At 36.3% G+C, this 22,201-nt stretch overlaps 1 protein-coding gene across 1 annotated transcript; it reads right to left on the bottom strand.

The window, feature by feature from the left end:
• Window positions 1–2,694: 2,694 nt before the first annotated feature.
• Window positions 2,695–20,476, bottom strand: LOC135223955 (glutamate receptor ionotropic, delta-2-like). The gene is made up of 12 exons (XM_064262876.1): window positions 20,467–20,476; window positions 18,083–18,261; window positions 17,392–17,493; window positions 15,229–15,305; window positions 8,351–8,596; window positions 7,059–7,186; window positions 6,829–6,950; window positions 6,278–6,506; window positions 4,317–4,465; window positions 3,704–3,790; window positions 3,183–3,349; window positions 2,695–3,048 (listed from the first exon to the last, which is right to left on the bottom strand). The coding sequence occupies exons 1-12, from the start codon at window positions 20,474–20,476 to the stop codon at window positions 2,790–2,792; spliced, it is 1,755 nt and encodes a 584-aa protein (XP_064118946.1). The 3' UTR covers window positions 2,695–2,789.
• Window positions 20,477–22,201: the final 1,725 nt, after the last annotated feature.

Below are 22,201 nucleotides of genomic sequence, written 5' to 3'. Positions count from 1 at the left end.
ATGGCCAGATGTGTAACTGTGTTTGGCATGACGGTTCTATTTCATGAAACACATTCAATCTTGTTACTTTCTTTTCTGCATCATTTTATGGAATACAAAATGGAATAAGGAATTCAGGCCAAAGGCATAAGGCTGGGGCCAATGAGGTATTTCTGCGCTGAAAGGGAAATTGAGAGGGGAAAGCCTTGAAAGGCTTAACAGGAGGAAAACCTCAAGGCAGTTGCACTATGGAACAAATGTCGGGAGAGGGTGAATAGCAAGATGGAAGAAAAACCATGAATGGAGGTACAGTAAAAGGAGTGAAATGGGTTACACCTAGGGGCCGGAGGAACGCTACAAAGAACCTTAATATAAATTGCCTACAGTGTACCGCGTGAGGTACACTGACGGCACTATCCCCTTACGGAGGCATCATTTTACGTTAAAGCCCCATAATCTGAAATTCATATTACGCGCCCGAGATGAATTTTCTCCGCAGAAGCTGGAGTCTGAACCAATTCAAGATCTCATTCATTTATGAGGTGAGGTAGTTCCTATGTTTGAATAAGGTTTTTGCAACAAATTAAATAGTTATTTTGAATAATAGCTTCAACACCATTGTTCAACTACTATGCGTTTCACAGACAGTGCAAGCACGTTTTTGGGTATTACACCCGGTGCCGTAATTTATAAGAGCACCATGAATCAATAATTCTAAAGAATAAAGACACTTGTCCCTGTACCAAGAGGCAAAAACTCGATTAGCCAGAAATGGATACAAACACAAGAGTATAAAAATGTGCCGCCTACCCTCTCCTTCCACCCCCCTCTTCCTCCTTCCCTCTCTTTTCTTCCCTCATCAGCCCTCTCCCTCCCTTCTCTCTATCTCTTTCTCTGAAAGTTGTTTCAGTTTAAACTTATTTTCTATTATTTTTTTCTGTCTATCTGTTATCTAATCATTTACATTGTTGTATATATCTAATGATCCACTAGGTTGTTACCTGCCGGTTGACTGATTTATTTATGCATTGATCCGCTCATATCTCTCTCTCTCTCTCTCTCTGTGGTGGTGGTACTGTAAATGGTTATTGGATTGAGAGATATCTGAATGTATGGTGGAGTAGTAGAACGATGGACATTATGATTGATGGTAAAGCGACTGCTATACTTGTGTTTGGTTACCTTCTTCGCAATCGTTATTTGGACTCAGGGCATCAGCCATATACTTGTATTTTTAAGTCATGAATGTTAATCTGTATATATATATATATATACTATATATATATTATATATATATATATACATATACTAGATATATATGTATACACACACACATATATATTATATATTATACACATATATATATATACATATATAGTATATATATATATATATATATATATATATATATATATCTATATAATATATCTATATATATTAATATATATATATGTATATATCTATATCTATCTATTATCTATCTATCTATCTAATCTATCTATATCTCTATATATATATATATATATAATATATATATATATATATAGATATATATATAAAAGATATATGCCACGAAGGAAAAATAAAACGAAGGAGGATCTGCAAGATTCTTTCGACGTTAAACGTCCTTTACTGATCAGAGACTCTGTCTCATAAAGGACGTTTAACGTCGAAAGATCTTGCAGATCCTCCTTCGTTTATTTTCCTTCGTGGCATATATCTTTATTTATGGATTTATCACGTTCCTAACTTTCGTGATTCAGTTATACATATATATATATATATATATATATATATATATATATATATATATATATATATATATCTATATATAATATATACATATATATATGTATATATCTATATATAGATATATCTATATATATATATATATAATATATATATATATATATATATATATATATATATATCTGTGTGTGTGGGAATGTCCGGTTAGCAATTATTACTAGGCTAATCCTGTATGTATGAATTTTCATGCCGCAGCAGAAGTAAAAAAAAAAAAAAATCTTCGCAGCGCCAGATGGGATCGTCATGTCAGTTTTAATGTTTATCCCATCTGAAAAATTAACGTTTAAGTAGACGTTAATTTTTCAGATGAGATAACCATTAAAACTTTTATAAGCTAAACTAGACAGGAAAGTAAAGCAGCAGACATGCCTGATACTAAAACTGACATTTATATGAAGATCCCATCTAGATATTTTTGTATTTTTGTACTTATGCTGCAGTACGAAAAATACTATTTACAAATTCATACATGCAGGATTAGTCTGGTAATAATTGCTAATAACAAGTACTGTCTAAGCTGGTCATTGGTTCGGAAAATTTAAGCTTAGCAGATGTGTTAAAAGAGCAAAATTTTTTTTATTCAGTGATTCTATAAAAAAAAAAAAAACTGGAAAACAAAAGTCTTAATTCAAGAATCTGGATCTATGAACATCAAACAGCTTTCCAAAGGGATTCTGGAATTTATCAGGCGTAAATACTAATGGAGTGCTTTTACACACTATATGCCAAAGACGCTTCACTTTCCATCGGTCACTATTTACGGATAGGGGCAGAAATATCCTTTGCTGAGACTAACGCAGTTGTTACATTTGTATTTACTCCTGGGCAAGTTTCCGCGTCGGGATAGAATTATTTCATCCGGCTCCTGGACGGAATACCGTTTTTGTCGAACTTCACGTCTGAAATGAGAAACATATCAGCTTTGTATCAGATCACCAATGTTACCTAAAAGAAGTTGAATAACTATTCACTGAGAGAAGGTTTTCCTCATTGAATTTATATCAGAAGAGAATAGTGACTAGAAACTTACCAGATTTGCTTCGAAGGCAACACGCCCATCTTTCAAAGAAGAGGACTACGGCAGCAGTTGTTATCCCTAGAGCCAGAATGAAGAAAATTGCTTGCAAGTGCACGAGAGTAATTGCACCAGGGCCACTGTCGTCAATAGTCTCTTCTTTACCAGCACCACCCCCTTTCACTGAATTCACTTCATCGCGTGTCCATTTAGCTATCAACCCAGCTTCTGTTAGTTGCGTTAACCTGTGATGAATTCAGGGGTCCATGTTACCCTTAGGTTAAGGCAGGCGAGACAAATAATTTGAACTAATAACAGTATCAAATAGTTTCTGTCCACAGCCCATAAAAATATAAAGATCTGCAAAAAGAATACTCACGCTCTCTCGAAGACTCTTTTATAAGGAGCTCCACTATTTAGAGCCATCCCGTACCCCTGAGGGTAGAAGGTTTGTCGCGCCAAGTAAAACTTTTCTCGGCCCTCTCTTGTGGCGCGAATTTCGGTCGCCAACATGGCATTTGCAAATCCAAACTTTCCCGACAACACCTAAAGCCAAGAGCAAGATTAAGAGGGATGTTACAAATGGTAACTTGTAAGGAAAATATTCTGAAGTAAGTTTAAAAGCAAACTATTTCGTCACTGTTGATACGCTACACTTCTTTTTCAAACTGGATATACAGCAGGTTACAGCAGAGACAAATAATCTTATAATAGAGCATCTCGACAGTGACTCCCACTAAGCTATCAAAAAAACCGTAGTTCATCAGCTCATGTTGCATGAACAAACCCGTGCCTTCTGTTGCAACACCTCTTGCGCTCCTTCTCGTACTTGGGAAATTTAATTATAATCTCTCTCTCTCTCTCTCTCTCTCTCGTTATCTAATTGATAAGCATACTTACTTTGGCAATCCCCCCGTCGACGTTTTTTACGTAGTTAGCTTTGTTAAACAAGTCCCAGATATCCTTGTAAATCCCGGAAGTGGCTTCCTGGTAAGAGTGAAATAAGGCTGTATTTGTAATTGTCATTTCATTGATAGTTTTTTTTATTGATGATTTCATTGGTTATAACAAACATTATACTCTATATAACTGTTCCTATAATAGATTCACATCAACCGTGCATTTTATGTCTAGGCCAGTCCTTTACGACTCTCTTGATTGGCTGTTGATAAGCCAATCACAGGGCTGGAAACTCTCAGTCTCTCTCGAGAGTTCACATAAGCAGGATGTATGTTCCACCTCTCTTGGGGGGGTACTTTTGAAACGGTGATTGGCTTATCAGCAGCCAATCAGGAGCGTCTTAAGGGACTGGCATAGACATCAAATGCGCGGTTGATGTGAATCTACTATCGCTACCTCTAACAAGCAATATACTAATCTGCACAGAAAAATCATTTTAACATCCTGTTTCATTCGCTCTATCCCGATGAATATTTGCACATCGATTCGCAGGAACCCAGAAATTCAACGCTGAAATGTTTTAGCTATTTTTGCATTCATGACAAACCCCCACCTTGAAGATGAACTCGTTGCTCGTGGCATAAACTACCGCCAAGGTGAATTCGCCCTTCTTCATGGAGGCCAGGAGATCGTTCAGCGAGTCGATGGGTTTCTCGAACTTTGGCACTGCCAGCACAGCTGTCAACGTCCCTTGGTACAAGGCTAAGGAGAGAAACGATTAGAAACATCTGTTACTGAAGGCTTTGTTAGCGACGCACACTTGTCGTCTGATAAAGAATGTTTTATTCCTCTCTCGTCATGAAACTAATCCAACCGGTTCGTTTATAGTGACGATAGGGAACAATATCTGTCTTCTTTCGCGGATGTTTCAGAGATTCAGTGAGTTCCAAAGATAGGTGTTTGTTCCTCGAGAGTTCCTGAATTCTCTGCTCCCGCCTCGGTGTTCGAAAGTTCGTCTCTCTCTCGAATCATCTGTATTGACTTCCCTCTTCCAGGTCACCAGTAAGGGAGCCTCGCGACAAAGCACACTGTAAACTGCTTTTCTGTTATACTCTTCTCTACAACAAAAGGCTTCTGGTTCCAGCTCTTAGAGACAACCCAATTCTCACACATCCGTTTACTGCTATTGGCCTTAGAAAAAAAAAAAGTTCAGATGTGTAATATGAATACTAGACATTCCCCCCCTTTTCTGTTACTGGAAGGAGGATTGAATTGAATTGAATACACAATTTAGGCCAAAGGTCAAGCACTGGGACCGATGAGGTCACTCAGCGCTGAAACGGAAAGTGAGAGTAAAAGGTTTGAAAGGTGTAACAGGAGGAAAACCTCGCAGTTGCACTATGCGTCAATTGTTAGGAGAGGGTGGAAAGTAAGATGTAAGAGAGAGAACATGAAAGGAGGTACAGTAAAAGAAACGAAAGGGGTTGAAGCTAGGGCCCGAACGCACGTTGCGAAAAACCTTAAGTAATGCCTACAGTGCACCGCATGAGGCGCACTGACGGCACTACCCACCTAGCAGGATTTGGCTTTGAGATAAAAGAAGAGTCTTGGGTGAAGTGCATAAATTATGAGCTTAGACGACAAAGCAAATGTTAGCCACAAAACATCATTAAATCTCAAAGGTTTATGCAGTAGGTACGTGTTGGGGGGGAGGAAGCGGGATTGGTTGGTGATGGTTGGGGTACAGGATACCACGGATGGTGACACTGACGGTGAGATGGTCTGAGACGTGATGGCGAGAAAATTTACTGGAGAGTGTACCTGCACTAAACAATGAAGGCCCACATGACTGAATAAAAAAAAAAGAAAAAATGCAAAATGGCGTCAAATTATTGCTGGAAATTTGTTATTAGACGAATTTCCAGGCGCTTCTACTTTCGCGATAAATCTCCTGACCAACTTGATGTGGTAAAAATGACGACCGTCTGTTCCCAGTGTTGCTTTTCATGGGTTAATGAATGAAGGTGTCTCTCCACGTAATCTGATAGGACCCGCGTTGTTGAATAATCTAATTCTAAAATCTTGACTGAGTTTAGATCATTGCAAATAAGGATTGTCTGATGGAGAATGAATATCGTTCTATGCGTGCATATCATTTACAACTTCCTGCATATTATGAGGCCTCATTATTCGTAAACATTAAATCTGGAGAACTATCGTCGCCATATGAAGAGCTGTCACATATTATATACATTTATCCTTAAGGCCTGAGAGTGCAAAAGTCAGACATCAGCTCATACGAAAGATAAAATGTGTCTTGTGTCTCATCTAGTTTTATAACCTGAAATACAGTCTTAATATTGAATTTTATAACCTGAAATACCGTCTTGATACTGACGAAAGAAATAAAAAAAATGGCGGGACACACCCACGGTTTCCAGTTAATATTATTTAAAGAACGTCCTCGAGGAAAGTAGCAGTAAGGGCATAAAGAACAAAAACAGAATCAGTATTCTATAGACCTTGATAATGAGATACGAAGTGAAGTACACCGAAATGCCTTCAGAGCCTTACCATAAATATAGAAGCAGAAGAGATACCAGAATAAGAAGATGAATCTGTGGGGCCAATGATCGGTCTCATTCATGTTGCCTTGGAGGACCATGCTCCTAAACATGTTGAAGGTAAACATGTGGAGGGGAACGTCGTCGGGAGGTGCAGCCATATATCGCTCCATCACCCGGCTGAAAAGGCTCAACAATGGTCCGCTGAGAATTATAGCCAGTACCAGCAGCATCCACACCTGAGAAATGGGGACACTTTCGGGTACGAGATGTTCTAAGAGATTTTGCGACATCACTTATCTATTACTTGTCCCAAATGCTAGTTGGGCAGATTCCAGATGTCTTCACCTAGTCCCCTGATCACTTTCAATCTTTGTCGCTTTTGTTAGGATAATCGTTTGTGTTGGCATAAGCCAAAAAACCACCAACTTGACTGTAATTCATTTTCAGTTTTAAAAATGATTGTTTAGTTACAGAAAGCTGTGAAAATTTCAAAACCTTAATTTAAGGACACTACGAAATATTATCAATCTTTTTCTTTCATGACTTCAAAGTTCTTACCAGTAAAGTGAAAGGAGAGAAAATGGCTCCGGCTTTGCTCAGTTGCGCAGGCGCACGCGTAACGATGGTCGTCGATTCCAGAAAATAAGGCTTGGTGAAGTCAACAACAGTTTCTCTGGACTCTGGAACAGATAATAATCTAATCAAGTTGAACTTAACCACTTTGCTTTTTGACTTAATAAAGTAAGCGTCGTCAGACACTTGACATGTAAAAACACCAATGCACTCACCCGTAATAGTGATCTCATTGATGGCAAAGTCGACTTCTCTCCGAGCCGACATTCCAATCATGCCTGTGATGGTACCGTCTGGTTGTGGTCCTCCCCAAGAGCCCCGAGGTTCTATTTTCAATTTATAACTGGAAAAAATAGATTGATAGGTAGAGAATAGAATAGAATTGTACAGTTTAGGCCAAAGGCCAAGCGCTGGGACCTATCAACGTCATTCAGCGCCGAAAGGGAAATTGATAGTAGGACGGTTTGAAAGGTGTAACAGGAGGAAAACCTCGCAGTCCCGCTAGGAAATCATTTTTGGAGGGTGGAAAGTCAGATGGAAGAAAACAATATGAACAACGGTGTAGTAAAAGAAACGAAAAAGGGACGCTGCAAAGACTCTAAGTAATGCATACACTGCACCTCGTGAGGTGCACTGACAGCACTATCCCCCTATGGATTGATAGATAGACATAGTTACACAAATATACAAAGGCTGTACATAGAATTAAGCACGTATTTAATTTTTAGTGAACGTGTACGTACATCTTTTCTCTATTTTAGTGCTATTTATTAATTGGGGGGTGGGGCGGGGATGTTTACTCTAGTCTTACTATATTACCCTTTACGGCCACATCTATCCTCACCCCCCCTTTTTCCCCCATCTTCAGCCCCCATCAGGCTAATATCTGAATAATCGAAGTCAAACTCTTTTATGTATAACCTCATTAGAATCCCGATGATGTCTAAACAGGCTGTGTTTCGGCATAGGTAGGAATAGATTGTTGCGTGGAGGAAAAAATGCAGGATTGGCAAAACAGAAGTAGTAGGAGAGAGATTAGCATTCATTTAGACAGTTAATGCCAGAACTAAGTATCTAAATTATGGCTCACTGAATGTTCCAGGTAAGTTGTTTCATATAATAAAAAGCTTCCAATGTTACCAGTGGCCATGTTCTTGTATTGAAATGATCAGTAGTTACAAGAATATCTGAATAAACAACCGCAATAGCTACCGGCTACAAAAATGAGGCAATTCATATCATTAGCCATCAGAACATCGTTATTCTTCCCTCACTGGATCGCATATTTGAGCAGAGGCACAAAGAATCCTGGAGTTAGTTGACGGCAAGCAAGAAAAACTGAACACCATCTCATATCGAAGTGGCTACAGACAGGGGCATGCTAATGGTCTCGTCTGCGACTTGAACTTGCCTAAAGGTAAAGAATATGTTAGAAACGTTCCCATCTGAATCTGTCAAATTATTCAACAGCGATCAAAACGCAAAGCAAAGCAACACTTTCGCTCACGTGAAATTGAGTTTTGCCGCAATGCTGTTGAGGACGTTGGCATCGATGCCGGAATCAGGCAAGGCGTTGGACTCGTCGACTGGGGTGATTTTGAAGAAGGGCCAGTTGTCCACGACAGAAGACTTCAGGGTCCTTCCTCCGAAGTCTCCGTAGAGATCGAACAGGTCAGGAGTTAGAGGACTTACGACGTCCACGGAAACTTTCCCGAGTGCTTTGTTCCACCGATATGATCCAGCAGCCTTCATGCTGTAAAGACATCCAGTCACATTTATTTAGTCGGATTCCTTTATTTCTCAATGAATTACCCTTCCCCCTTTTTTTGGAAAATTACTATATCCTTTTCAAAGCTAAGATTATACACCAGTTTCAGAGTAAAGAGTCGGTTCAAATCATGCTACAGAGGCCTCACTTTCTTGAAATCGTACTACGGTATGTCCTGACTGATGAATGTTACAATTTCACATTACTATTAATATTATCATTATTAATTATTACTATTACCATTATTATTATCAGACTGTCCATATATTAAAGAACTTATTTCAGTATTCATGAATCTATAATCGGTACTTTATTTTCCTTTCCTTAATCACCATAATAACAATAACCAATTATGATGTTGATGATAACATCTATTATTTATATAAAACAAGCTCTTCATTTCAAAGCGCATTAAGTTTACTCATTTTTTAACCCAATTCTGTAATTTTGTGATTTTTTTTTCAGGGTTTAGTGCTCCGGTTATAAAATGGCGCCCAAGAGAAAGGCGACAAGGTATACTTTTGCCAACACACATTTCGGTCAATTGGTGCAAAAAAAAAAAAAAAAATTGTTCTTTACCATCATACACTGAGCGAGATAAATCTTCCAATCTATCTTTAGGACACTGCAAGAGACGTTTACATTTTTACCGCCAAAGCCTGAAAGTAATTGGTCTATAAATGAACTTCCACCGCCCCGCAACCACCAACCCCCCACAAAAAAAAATACTCTTCACACAAAGGTGTTGGCGGGGCGGGGGGAGTGGAGTAGGGGGAGGGGTCCTACATATAAAAGTTGATTGTCAAAGTCTGTGACCTCTAGTGACAATCAGGCTCACTAGTGCTATACTTTCCATCAGAACTATTCCATTCCAAATTGGGAATAAATGTATTGCAAAATACTCTGGAATCCTAGCATAAGAATAAAGATGATAGCTGGAATCAATTGACCTTCTACTAGATCTCTTTCAAGCTCTTTGAATCTCAAAGAAAGAGAGCTTTATATATATATATATATATATATACATACACACACACACATATATATATATATATATATATATAAATATGTATTATTATATAGTTATATATATATTAATATACATATATAATTATATATATATATATATAATATATATATATGATGTGTGTGTGTGTGTGTGTGTGTGTGTGGTGTGTCGTGTATTGATACAACAAATTTACTATTCCAGAAGTTTCCAGTCCCATTCCAGAACACAATCAATAACACTACGACGCATACTTTATTTTTATACCTTCTCTGCCTCATAGCAGAATCTTATTTGCTCTATATCACTTCTAGAACTTCATAAATTTTCAGCAGAGCAATGACCATCTTAGTTTCCCTTTTCACAGCATATTGAAAATACTACATAATATAAATTTCATTTAACTGTTAGTCCTCTTTGTCAAGGAAATTCACGTTTGAAAACGTTTCTGGAGAACAGCGATTTAAAATTATCATTATTATAACAAGCAATTTACTGGCATAACCAGCTCCGTTTCACGGACACAACCAGCTCCGTTTCAGGGAATCCCCTCTCACCCCCAACCCCTTCGGTGGGCGGGGGAAAAGTAGGATAAAACCCCACTATAAACCATCTTAGGGGTCCCCACTATAACCCTGCCAAGTTTCATGCCCATCGGACCAGCCGTTTGGCCGTGATTGAATGACAGACGGACGGACGGACAGACATGACACCCGTTATAGTGAGATGACATATGCCTTAAACGTCTCTTTATTTAATCTACAACGACAAATTTTTATTTGAAATTGTCACCATCTTTAAGTTATAAACCAATGATTCATTTCCCTAAGATTGGCTAATCTCCCCAATAGGCATATAGCAATAATATATGTATATATATATATATATATATAGATATATATATATAATATATCTACACACACACTATATATATATGTGTGTGTGTGTGTGTGTTTGTGCGTGTGTGTAATATATATATGTATGTATGTATGTATGACTGGATATAATGTATAGGTGTATTAAGCAGTTGTGAGGCTGTGTAAATTTCCATATTGTTCCGTTTTTAATTTAGATCTTGTGGTAATGATATGACTATGGTCCTATATATTGTCTTTAAAGACAACGTCTAACACTGATTGATTGATTTATGACCTGGCACTAGAACCGTTAGGTTGTACAGTACCATGCCTAACATTGCTAAAAAAGAAAGAAAAAAAAATTAGGCGAGAAAAACAGCATAAGAAGGCATTTAAAAGTTAGCAATATTAAGCTAGAAAACAACATTAACATATAAGAGGGCATTCGAAAGTTAGCAATTTAAGGAGGAAAACGTTAACACATAAGAGAGCATTTGAAAGTCAGCAATATTAAACGAGAAAAAACATTAACATATAAGAGGGCATTTGAAAGTTAGCAATATTAAACGAGAAAAAACATTAGCATATAAGAGGCCATTTGAAAGTCAGCAATATTAAACGAGAAAAAAATATTAGCATATAAGAAGCCATTTGAAAGTCAGCAATATTAAACGAGAAAAACATTAACATAGAAGAGGGCATTTGAAAGTCAGCAATTTTAAACGAGAAAAAACATTAACATAGAAGAGGGCATTTGAAAGTCAGCAATATTAAATGAGAAAAAACATTAACATATAAGAGGGCATTTGAAAGCTAGCAACATTAAGCGAGAAAAGGAAAACATTTAACATATAAGAGGGCAATTGAAAGTTAGCAACATTAAGCGAGAAAAAAACAGTCACATATAAGAGGTTAATATCGTTTTGCAAACTGAGGTTAACACTAACGCGACATTCTCAATAATAACCATATATTGATAATGATGACGATAATAGCGGCGCATGCGCTTTTTGCGAACGGCCTGAAACACCCTGCGGCCAAATGTGTTCATTTTCCGCGTTGCGGAATTGCGTATTGATTCCAGCGATGAATCCAGACTCTGGGAAGCCAGATGAATATTGGATTCAGCTGGTGACTACTCACTTCCATGAAGATATACACAATAATTATTCACTGTGAAGAGGCGGCGATGGAAATAATAATGAAGTAAATTCAAACGGCGCGATGAAAGATGACCACATTTTATGAAATAATAACACAGATCCAATCGATTGTCTGTATATTTTACGCCAACGTAAAACACACACATACATATGTACGCACATGTACACATGTATGTTCGCTCTTAAATGAATGTTTCTCCTCTCGATATGCATATATATATATATATATATATATATATATATATATATATATATATATATATATATATATATATATGACTGGTAAAGTGTTCTGTTATACGCAATAAGTTCCATCTAATAAAAGGAGCCTATAAAAATAAAAAAACGCCTAAATATAGAATGTGGATGGATCTCTTGGCATAAATACCACCTTTTCTGTATCTTTTCCCACTCATTGCCCACCTGATGAGAGAGACAGCAGTCTCTGAAATAAAGTACTTACTTTCTATATTTTGGCGGTTTTATGGGCTCATTTTACTGTATATATATATATATATATATATATATATATATATATATATATATATATATATATATATATACCGAGAGAGAAAGACGTCATTGTAAAACTATAAGACTATAGATACCTTGTTTCATCCACTGTGTCACCGTAAGCCACGTCCCAATATAACATCAGGGTGGACGGATACTGTGCTGGTAATTGGCTGTTTTCGCATTCTCTTGGCGTTCCCGTACCAAATATGTCAACCTAATATCCATTCCCTTCATCACTCGTTTTAATTTCAGCGGTTGGAAGCAAATTCTGTACTTTCTTTCTATCAGTTGCCGTCTTTCTCGAGAAATATTGCACTAGATCCAAATGCAATGACACTCTCATTAGATTAATAGTGTCATAAGCCGATTACACGGTTCTGCGCATCAGGGGAGCACTTCACTAGGAAATCCAGGCGCTTTTGTGATTTGTGGTGAATATGGGATTGTAACCTACAAGCTGACTGTCTTGTATTTGCAGAAAAGGGTAATTAATGATTTGCCACATGCGCCGTAATCCTTCGTCATAGAATCTACTTTTTTTCTATGTGAGTGGTTTCAATCAAACTCATAGCGCGTATATATATATATATATATATATATATATATATATATTATATATATATATTATATGTATATATATTCTAAATTATATAAATATACAAATCATATATATATATATATATATATATTTATATATTATATATTATATTATATATTATACTATATATGTTTGCGGATATATATTTTATGCATGTACTATATATATATATATATATATATAATATATATATATATATAGATATATATATATATATATATATCTATATAGAGAGAGAGAGAGAGAGAAGCAATTACGGCAAAACTGACTGAAATGGAGGGTGCTGAGACTATATGGAACAGAGGGTCTTAATTTTGTCATGAGTGATTAGACGTTTTATTGGTCATAAAGCTCCCATGTGACTATGTAGACGGGAAGATAATACTTTCGCTGCAAAAATGGGTCTTGCCTCTCACCTGGTTCTTATGGATGTGATAATGAAAGAAGTGTTAGGCTTACGTGTAAAGTTATTGGATGGGAAACTGCGCATTGTACTGTTCTCTGTCTCTCAGTTACAGTAGGATTTCGCCGTTAGCCCGTTGCTCATGTTATCACCATTATCATTCGATTTAATATCAATAATATATATCGTATGATTATCCAGTAAGATTTCCCTGTTGCTCATGCTATCACCATCATGATCATTATCATTCGGTTTTATTAATAATATTATCATTATCACTGTTGCTATAGTTAGTTATGTACTTTCCTTTCAAAGAAAAAGGTTCTTTAAGGTTAAAGAAATGAACGATTACAATAGAAGAATGGAAGTTGCTGTTGACCTCGTATAAGCATTTGAGACACAAAATCACATGAAATGACTAAAAAAAAAAAAAAAATTCTTTACGGAAATGAAGCAGTGATGTATAAAGTGAATGAGAACAAGACATAATCCGACCTCCAGCTTACTTGGGGCGCGCGTTAAAATCTACGGTAAAATGGAGCGTCGTTTCACCAACGAAAATTAAAACGGTAAATATGCTATGTATTATCAAAAATAATTTGTATGTATTGTTTAACATACACATTATTTATTCTTTATATTTTCATTCTAATAGATAAATCATGAATACCCTTCCTAAAATACATGTATCTTTAACTCAAGGCAAAACACCTTTTTCATACCTTTTTAGGCTTTCCTACAACCCCAACAAGAACAACAACAGCAACACAACAACCACAACAACAACAACAACAAAGTAGTTTGTAGGCTTACTCCCCGAGTAAGAGAAAAATGTAGAAGCTGTTGAGTAAAGGTCGGTCCGACTGCTTTGAGGACGATCTCTCGTTTGTTCATATTTCATAGGTTGTAGTTCAACAGAGATCTCTCACATTCGCAATTGATTCCTGATCCCATCCGTCTACCGAGAGCAACCAGATTTGCTGAACAGGAACACCAATATGCCGTGAATCTGCCTCGCTGTAGAACTTCTCAGTTCCAGAGGTTCTTTATCCTCACACGGTTGTGCTGTGGAACAACCTCCCAGAGGAAGTCAAGCAATTGGAACTTGAGAAGTTCAAGCGAAAATGCAATACACTACTACCCTGATGCTATTCTCCTTGCATTTTAATACATTTTTATCTATTAATCTATTTATTGACTTATTATTTTTTCCTGATTTTATCAGTGGGCTCTCTTCTTTCTGCATTTCACTTTACCTCCTCTTAATTCTTCCTAATGAACGCCATATTCTTTGGAAGCTTGAATTTCAAGTTATTGGCCCCTGTGGGCTAGTTCCAGATGAATAGGTTTCATCTACTTAATAATAATAATAATGATAATAATACACAACACACACACACACAACACACACACACCAAACACACACACACACACACACCCATATAGATATATGTATATATATATATATTATATATATATAATATATATATAATCTAATATAAGTACTATATATATACACATATACTATACACACACATATATATGTATAGTGTGTGTGTGTGTGTATATAAAGGAAAATTTGGTGATGTCTATGTCCAAGCTTCCGGATGGTACGTAATGTCCAGAGGGTTGGGATTTACCATTTAGACGCATTCTGACATAAACTCCATTTCTGTCAACATTGTATTAATCATAATAAGGAGCGTGTGGTGACGAGGAATGCTTCCACCTAAACAAAAGAAAGTGAAACAGGATCGTACCATATTCAGGGAAAATATATGTCGCGCAATACAAAGTTCTTCTGTTTCCCTCGATTCTCTTTTAACACAGACCTGGATCTTACAGCCAACGAGTTATCTTGGCTCTGTGATAGCTACTATTGATAATTGAGATGTGGCATTATTATGTGTAATCATTTATTCAATATAGCTATTTCATGTAAACCTGAATGCTATCACTGCTTCATGTCTTAACGAAAACACGTTCTGTAGAAAATGGTAGTTAATGATTTGCCACATGCGCCGTAATCCTTCGTTGAAGCAACTACTGAAGAAGAAGAAGACTCGGATCATACCTCACAGCGTTGTTGGAATCCACAAACGTCGTGAAAAATTTGTACGCAAACTCCGACGCCTTAACTGCTAGTGTTACCTGCGAAAAAAAAACACACACACCAAAGTCTTTATCACCGTATAGGGTTACAAGCACAAATATAGACAAATGTTAAGAAATATATCCATACATAGATGATATGCATGCATGCATATATGAGAACTACTGTAATTGTAATTTGTTGATATAAGCAAATATAGAAACTTATATATATATATATATATATATATAATATATATATATATACATATATATATATATATTATATATATATATATGTATATATAGGATATATATATATATATATATATATATATATATATATATATATATATATATGTATATTAAACCATCGATTAAATAGAAGCAGATTAAATGATTCGTAAGATCTAGAGGACGTGCAGATTTTCATGTTCCTGGACTAACGCTTGAGGGCTAAACTTTAGCGTGGTGTCTACGAGTTTGTCAAAAACCTCACGTGTGCACCCAGGACGAGACAGTGAACCTGGCATTTGGCGAAAAAGCCCCCAGGAGCAATAGCCAAAGTAATATTTATAAAACGAACTGGGGAGGGGGTTTGGCCTGATCGCAATGTTAAAGTAAATACAAGTTGGCAGCGAGGTCTGATTTATCAAACAGGAAGCCTTGTATACAATTCTGTGATTTGAGAACTATTCTGTACAGGCAGAAACTACTCAGAGAAGCACATTCAGTATAGTACACCGAAGCTTCTCAGAGGCAGACTTGGCCAAGCATTTAACACTGATAGGTTGCAATGGTTTGCTTTTAAAATTATATAACAGTGTTCGTAATGTAGAGCGAGTATAAAACGAGAAAGTAAAACTGATCTTGGGAACATGAAAATAAGAAAAAAATCTGTTTTATCTCAGAGGTAATGCGTAAGGCTAATGACTAAGATTTTGGAGGATAATTTTTGGCGACTGGAGCCACCTGAATGCTAATAAGGAGGGGAAGGGGAACTTTAACGAAAAGAGCAAATGAGAAAGAGAACACACCTCTGAGTATCACTACTGCAAGGAGGGAAAAGGACAGAGAGAACACCATCAACTATAAGAGAAAAGGGTTGGATTGATAAGAAGCTTGAAATGTCTTTACAGAACTGGAACTGCGAATAAGTGAGTCTGCGAATCTTGAACCGCGAGTAGGCAGTGGTCGACTGTTATATATATATATATATATCTATATATTATATAGTATATATCATAGTATATTATATATATATATAGTATAGATTTTTATATATATGAATATATATAATATTAGTAGTTATATATATATATTAATAATATACATTTGCAATGTGTGGATGTATGTATGCTTACGTAGGTAGGAAAACAGTTAAATATAGAAATATAACTCAATTTAATAAACACTATGACTCACAGGTTAAAACATGAGATCGATGGCTAAAAAAAAAGAAAAAAAAAAAAAGAAAAAAGACATGGTGACGGTTTTGCTAAATCAACATAACTCCTGCTATCCATCTCATAATTTGTCAGTTAGGATAGTCTGTAGTGCTCTGTTACAAGACCCGTTAGATATACATAATGCAGATGATATTTGTTACCGTTAGCTATACATATTGTAAATAATTGTGAATGTCTTCTTCGAAGAGAATATTACATTTTTTCTAATCATGTCTATCCTTATCTTGTTCTTATTCGATAATGGACGTTATAAAATGTAAATGTCACAAACTCATTTCTTGTACGAGTACCGTAATTGTGTTGAAATTGGTTCTTCTGGTAATGATACTAGATACAAATCACGCTATTCGTTTACGGTAAAAGTGCGGAAATTTGCATTTAACTATTGCAGTTATAAAAGTGGCACAGAACTAGAACTCAAACGGTAAAAGTGCTGCAATTTACTTCAAACTTGCAAAAGCAAAATTAGCCGTAGGACAATTGTGTTTATATATCCGAGTGCATTTCAAATATTCACGAATGCAGTTTTTAATTTTGAAGGGCATCAATACTCAACACAGGCAAACCTAAAGTGATGTATATATTATATCCGAATTATTGTGCAAAATCTTTGTGAATTTCGAAGCAAATTTGCTTTCACATGCATTTTTTCATGATGGAAAAGTAGATGAACTCACCTGGCTTCCTTCCCTCAAGATATTCAGCATTTCTGTTGAATAATCATTTTGCATAAGGACGTACCAGTGAACAGTTGGGGACTCCAAGTTCCTTTTGCTGACCTAAATAAAAAAAAAGAAAGAAAGAAAGAAAAAAAAAGACTTAGAACGTGACAACTCAGAATCAGATTTTTCTTTAAAAGAGGGTAAATGGATATAATAACCTAAATCATAGACCACAGATGAAAGTACTTTTCAGAGAACGTAAAGTTAAAACTGGAAAAGGAACTGAGCGATGCATCGAAAACAGGATACTCAGTTCACACAATTAGAAGACCCCCGTTGGGTGGTAAGCCGCCAGTGCACCTCAGATGGTGCACTGCAGGCATTACTTTAGGTTCTTTGCAACGTCCCTTTGGTTCCTAGCTGCAACCCCTTTCATTCCTTTTACTGTACCTCCGTTCATTTTCTCTTTATTTCTATCTTACTTTTCACCCTCGCCTAATAATGTTGTTACTCTCAATATCCGTTTCCGGGCTGAATAATCTCATACGTCCCAGCTTTTGGCCTTTTGGACTAAACTCTATTATTCCATTCCATTCCACAATTAGAAAATAAATGAACAAAAGTCATTAAAAATTCTTAATAACCTTAGCCCTGATAAATAAATGAACATTCCTTAAAAAAAATCTTTGCCGTGATTAATTCTCACTTTATCGAAGACCCGAAGGGTGTTGTTTTTGTTGCAGAAGATCACCATATTCTTCATCTCGAGCGCGTACAGATTCTTCGACTTCAGGACCTTTTCCATCAAGTCGGGTTCGTCCGAGAACCTCAGCGCGATGACGTCACTGTAAGCCCTGTGCAGCGCTTGTATCGACGCCAAGAGGCCTGATTGAAGAGGAGAGAATTAAATATTGTGTTGATATTTTCCAAAAGCAGTTGACGTCTTCCTTTAACATTTAGTCATTTGCTTTTGGTCATAATTCTCTGACTCAGGGTCGTTAGCTCCGTGGAGTATTCATGAGAAACACTCCGCTGCAAATTATGTTTGTCATCCATCAATGAAAGAATCAAATCGTAAAATAGTTACATTAACAGAAACTTTAAAGTCCAAATGCCTGGACCTTCACACACGCACACACATATATACTATATATATATATATATATATGATATATATATTAATATATATATATATATATATATATATATATATATATATATATGAAGAAATCAACACACAATGACGTGTGGAAAAGAAAAAAATTTCTGACTCACATCGGGACCAACCCAGATCTTTCACTCAGAACGGAAAATGCGAATGAATGCTACCAGTTGAGTCACAGCTGGGTCGGGAAGTTGGATAAAACTCGCTGATAGCTAGGCAGTAACTAAGTCTGCCCAGCTCAAGGCCTTAGGTATAGTAGTACTAGGTCCTACTTCTTTTATGACATGCGTGGCTCATTTAGTAGCGCCCTTGCTTTTCAATTGAAAGATCTGGGATCGACTCCGACGTGATTAGGATATATATATGTATATATATATATGTATATATATATATAGATATATATATATATATATATATATGAATATATATATATATACATATATATATATATATGTATATATATATATATACATATATATATATATATATATATGTATATATATATATATATATATATATATATATATATATATATATATATATATATATATATATATATATATATATATATATATATGAAATTTATAAATGCTCGAACGATATACTCATGACGTTGGAAATTTATATATATATATATATATATATATATATATTATATATATATATATATATATATATATATATATTTCCAACGTCATGAGTATATCGTTCGAGCATTTATAAATTTCATCAATTTAATGCATAACCGTTTCAAATATAATTTGTCCGCTTCGATGCTTTAAGTTAGACCAGCAAAGTACAGTCATTGTTATTTTTTATTACCTGGCGTCGTATCGTCGTAGATTACGTGCAACTGAAGGGCTGAGCCAGATTTGACCAGAAGGGAAACAGTATCCGAAGTGAACGCTGCCACGTCCCCCGAAAGCATCAACCTATATTACAAAAAATAAATAGGAAGATTATATATTTCACTTAAATAGCTTCATGTTAGAGACGATTATTCCCCCGCTGAATATTTTTTTTTAATTGTGGTGAGGTTAAGGAAAAGATGACCCGGAATAGAGATGGCTGAAGATTATAGAACCGTTGTTTTCTTGCTAGTTTATTAATTTTATGATATCAAACGCATAGATATGCAACAACGGAAAATACTTTTGATAACCTATTCCGAGATTTCGGTCGAATGCTTCATATTACATACAGTCAATACAGTGGCAACTCATCAAGTTGGTGACCTAGCAAGAGTAGCCAGATTTTTTTTTTTTTTTTATTTCACAAAAAGATTTGACGTCTTCCCTCAACATTCAGTCATTTGCTTTTGGTCATAATCTCTATGTATTTCTAGCCGTACAAGTGGAGAGCCGGCAACCTATGGTGTGGCGTAAGAACCCCTAAGTTAAGACTCCCCCAAATGAAAGGTGGTGGAAATGTGGCCTACAGTGCACTGCGCGTGGTTCAGTGACGACACTACCTCCCTACGGAGAATTTCTTTACATACAATTTATTAATCGCCGTTTTTGTGAGATGCAATTTCAGTAAGAAGCGCCTTCACTGATAAAAGAAACTACACTTATGAAAATTACTCCTCTAATCGAGTATATAATTACCCTAGGCATAGTAAGAAGTTACAGCTTGGAGGTATGGCGGAGTGAGTGCCATTTTGCACTATTATGCTAACCTAGCCTAGCAAAAAAGTAAATGACTGAACAAGCATATAATAATTCAGAATAATTGCTGTATGCTATGCTAACCCCATTAGACCGACTCCTGATAATGATTAATTTTGGTAGATCATTATAGGTGTAGCATCTTGTATCTGATGGGCAGTATAGTCCTAAATCATACTAAGAATACTGGAACATGACCTAATTAATAAAATTTCCTCAAGTCGCATAGACCTCTTTAACTAACGAAACTTAACTAACCTATCGCCATCAGGCCAAGTTACCTTTAACAATAAATAACTGGGTAGGGAAGCACGTTACGCACCTCTCGCACTCACAAATAAACGGTGAATTAGGCTACTTATCGTGGCATCACTTGGTACCATTTTAAAAACAGATTTGGCAATAATATACTAAAATATATGTTGGAAATCTCTTATGGTAAAACTCATTGTAAACAAGTTCACCAAGTCACCAATCAAGTTATGGGAGATGAATCGAGCCGATTGTCGTTATATTCTTTGGATGATTAGAGTTACTTAAGTTAAGCCTCAAGGCGATTCAATATATCATCTCTGGTCTCTGTATGCCGTAATTCATCCAAATTTAAATTAAAAAGAAAAGTCACTCCAGTAAGTTTGTAACTAATCTGAGTCAACAACGGGATCTCCCCGCCAACGCGTTATTTGGGATTGTCAATTAACGATTGTCTTTAGCTTTAATCATACAAAAATCAAAATACACACATTCTTTCGATAGTTGTACACGTAAGTTTTTCTATTCCTCGTTTGACTCTTTTCATCGGTTAATGCAGTCGTCTTGGGTCACGAGGGCCGAAAAGGTAGACTGGAAACAGGAACGAGACCAGAAAGCGGGAATGAGAGGAGCTGGAGGAGAGCGAGAAAGACCCCAGACAAACCAAAGGGAAGGGCAGCAAGAGCATTGATAGAAAAATAAAAAATTCAGACTTCCCAAGAGACAAAACAAGATCAAGCAAAATGAGAAAGATCTATTAAAAGATCATCAATAAACCGATTCTGTACAAGGTGAAATTATCAACGTTTATTTGAGGGATCCTCAGAAGACGAACCGCAAACGGGAACCTGACTCGAGAAATTCTAAAAAGTGTTTAACCTATGATCTTCAGCGCTGGAGCGAAGCAGGACTTTGTGGACCGGAGGAGACCATATAGCCACAAATCTTATTGGTTTCTTTAGCAATGTCAATGAGCAGAGGGAAGGTGCTCATTGCTGGTCAAACAAAACCTACTGCAATGATTTGGAACTGCGATGAAAGGCTTCACAAATCCTCAAGAACTTTAACGGGAAAGCGCCCTTCAAGAGACACTAGGAGGCCGAACAAACGAACAGTGTCTCCGTCTGTTTCCAAGGAAGGCGGAAGACTTCGAAATCCGAGAACGAGCACTGTCTCCGTCTGTCTCCAAGGGAGGAGGAAGATTTCGAAATCCAGAAGAGACCAGTCGAAGTTTCCGTCAGATTCTCAAACCAACCTTCCGCTTCAAGCTTCTTCTACTCAGCCTCGACAAGAGAGTCTGCCATCAGACACAACAAGGAACAAAAACAGAAGCTTCGGGAGGAAACCAGATGTCTGGTTTATACAACTATCAGAGGACACTCCACCAGTTGTTGAAAACGAGGTTGAACAGATTTATTTTGTGATCCTTCAAAAAGTGTACAAGAAATGGAAACCAACTTCCAAGAAACTCTATATCTGAATATATATGTATTCAGAAATTCTGAATACATATAAATTCAGAGTTGGAACGATGCAAGGCACCACGAACTGACTTATTACTTTGGTGAGCAGCGCCAATTGTTGAAAACGAGGTTGAACAGATTTATTTTGTGATCCTTCAAAAAGTGTACAAGAAATGGAAACCATCTTCCAAGAAACTCTACATCTGAATATATATGTATTCAGAAATTCTGAATACATATAAATTCAGAGTTGTAGCGATGCAAGACAACAAGAAGTA

This window comes from Macrobrachium nipponense, chromosome 10 (assembly GCF_015104395.2).
Source record: "Macrobrachium nipponense isolate FS-2020 chromosome 10, ASM1510439v2, whole genome shotgun sequence".
Lineage (NCBI taxonomy): Eukaryota > Metazoa > Arthropoda > Malacostraca > Decapoda > Palaemonidae > Macrobrachium > Macrobrachium nipponense.
Note: the sequence above shows the minus strand (reverse complement) of the source record. Positions and strands in the feature narration are given on the sequence as shown.

Bases quoted from the DNA above. Each gene is read 5' to 3' on its own strand.
- LOC135223955 (XM_064262876.1), bottom strand. The intron at 15,306-17,391 runs GTGAGTTCATCT...TTTTTTTCGCAG, and splicing joins TCTTGAGGGAAGGAAGCCAG to GTAACACTAGCAGTTAAGGC. The intron at 4,466-6,277 runs GTAAGGCTCTGA...TTCTCTCCTTAG, and splicing joins CTTCTGCTTCTATATTTATG to CCTTGTACCAAGGGACGTTG.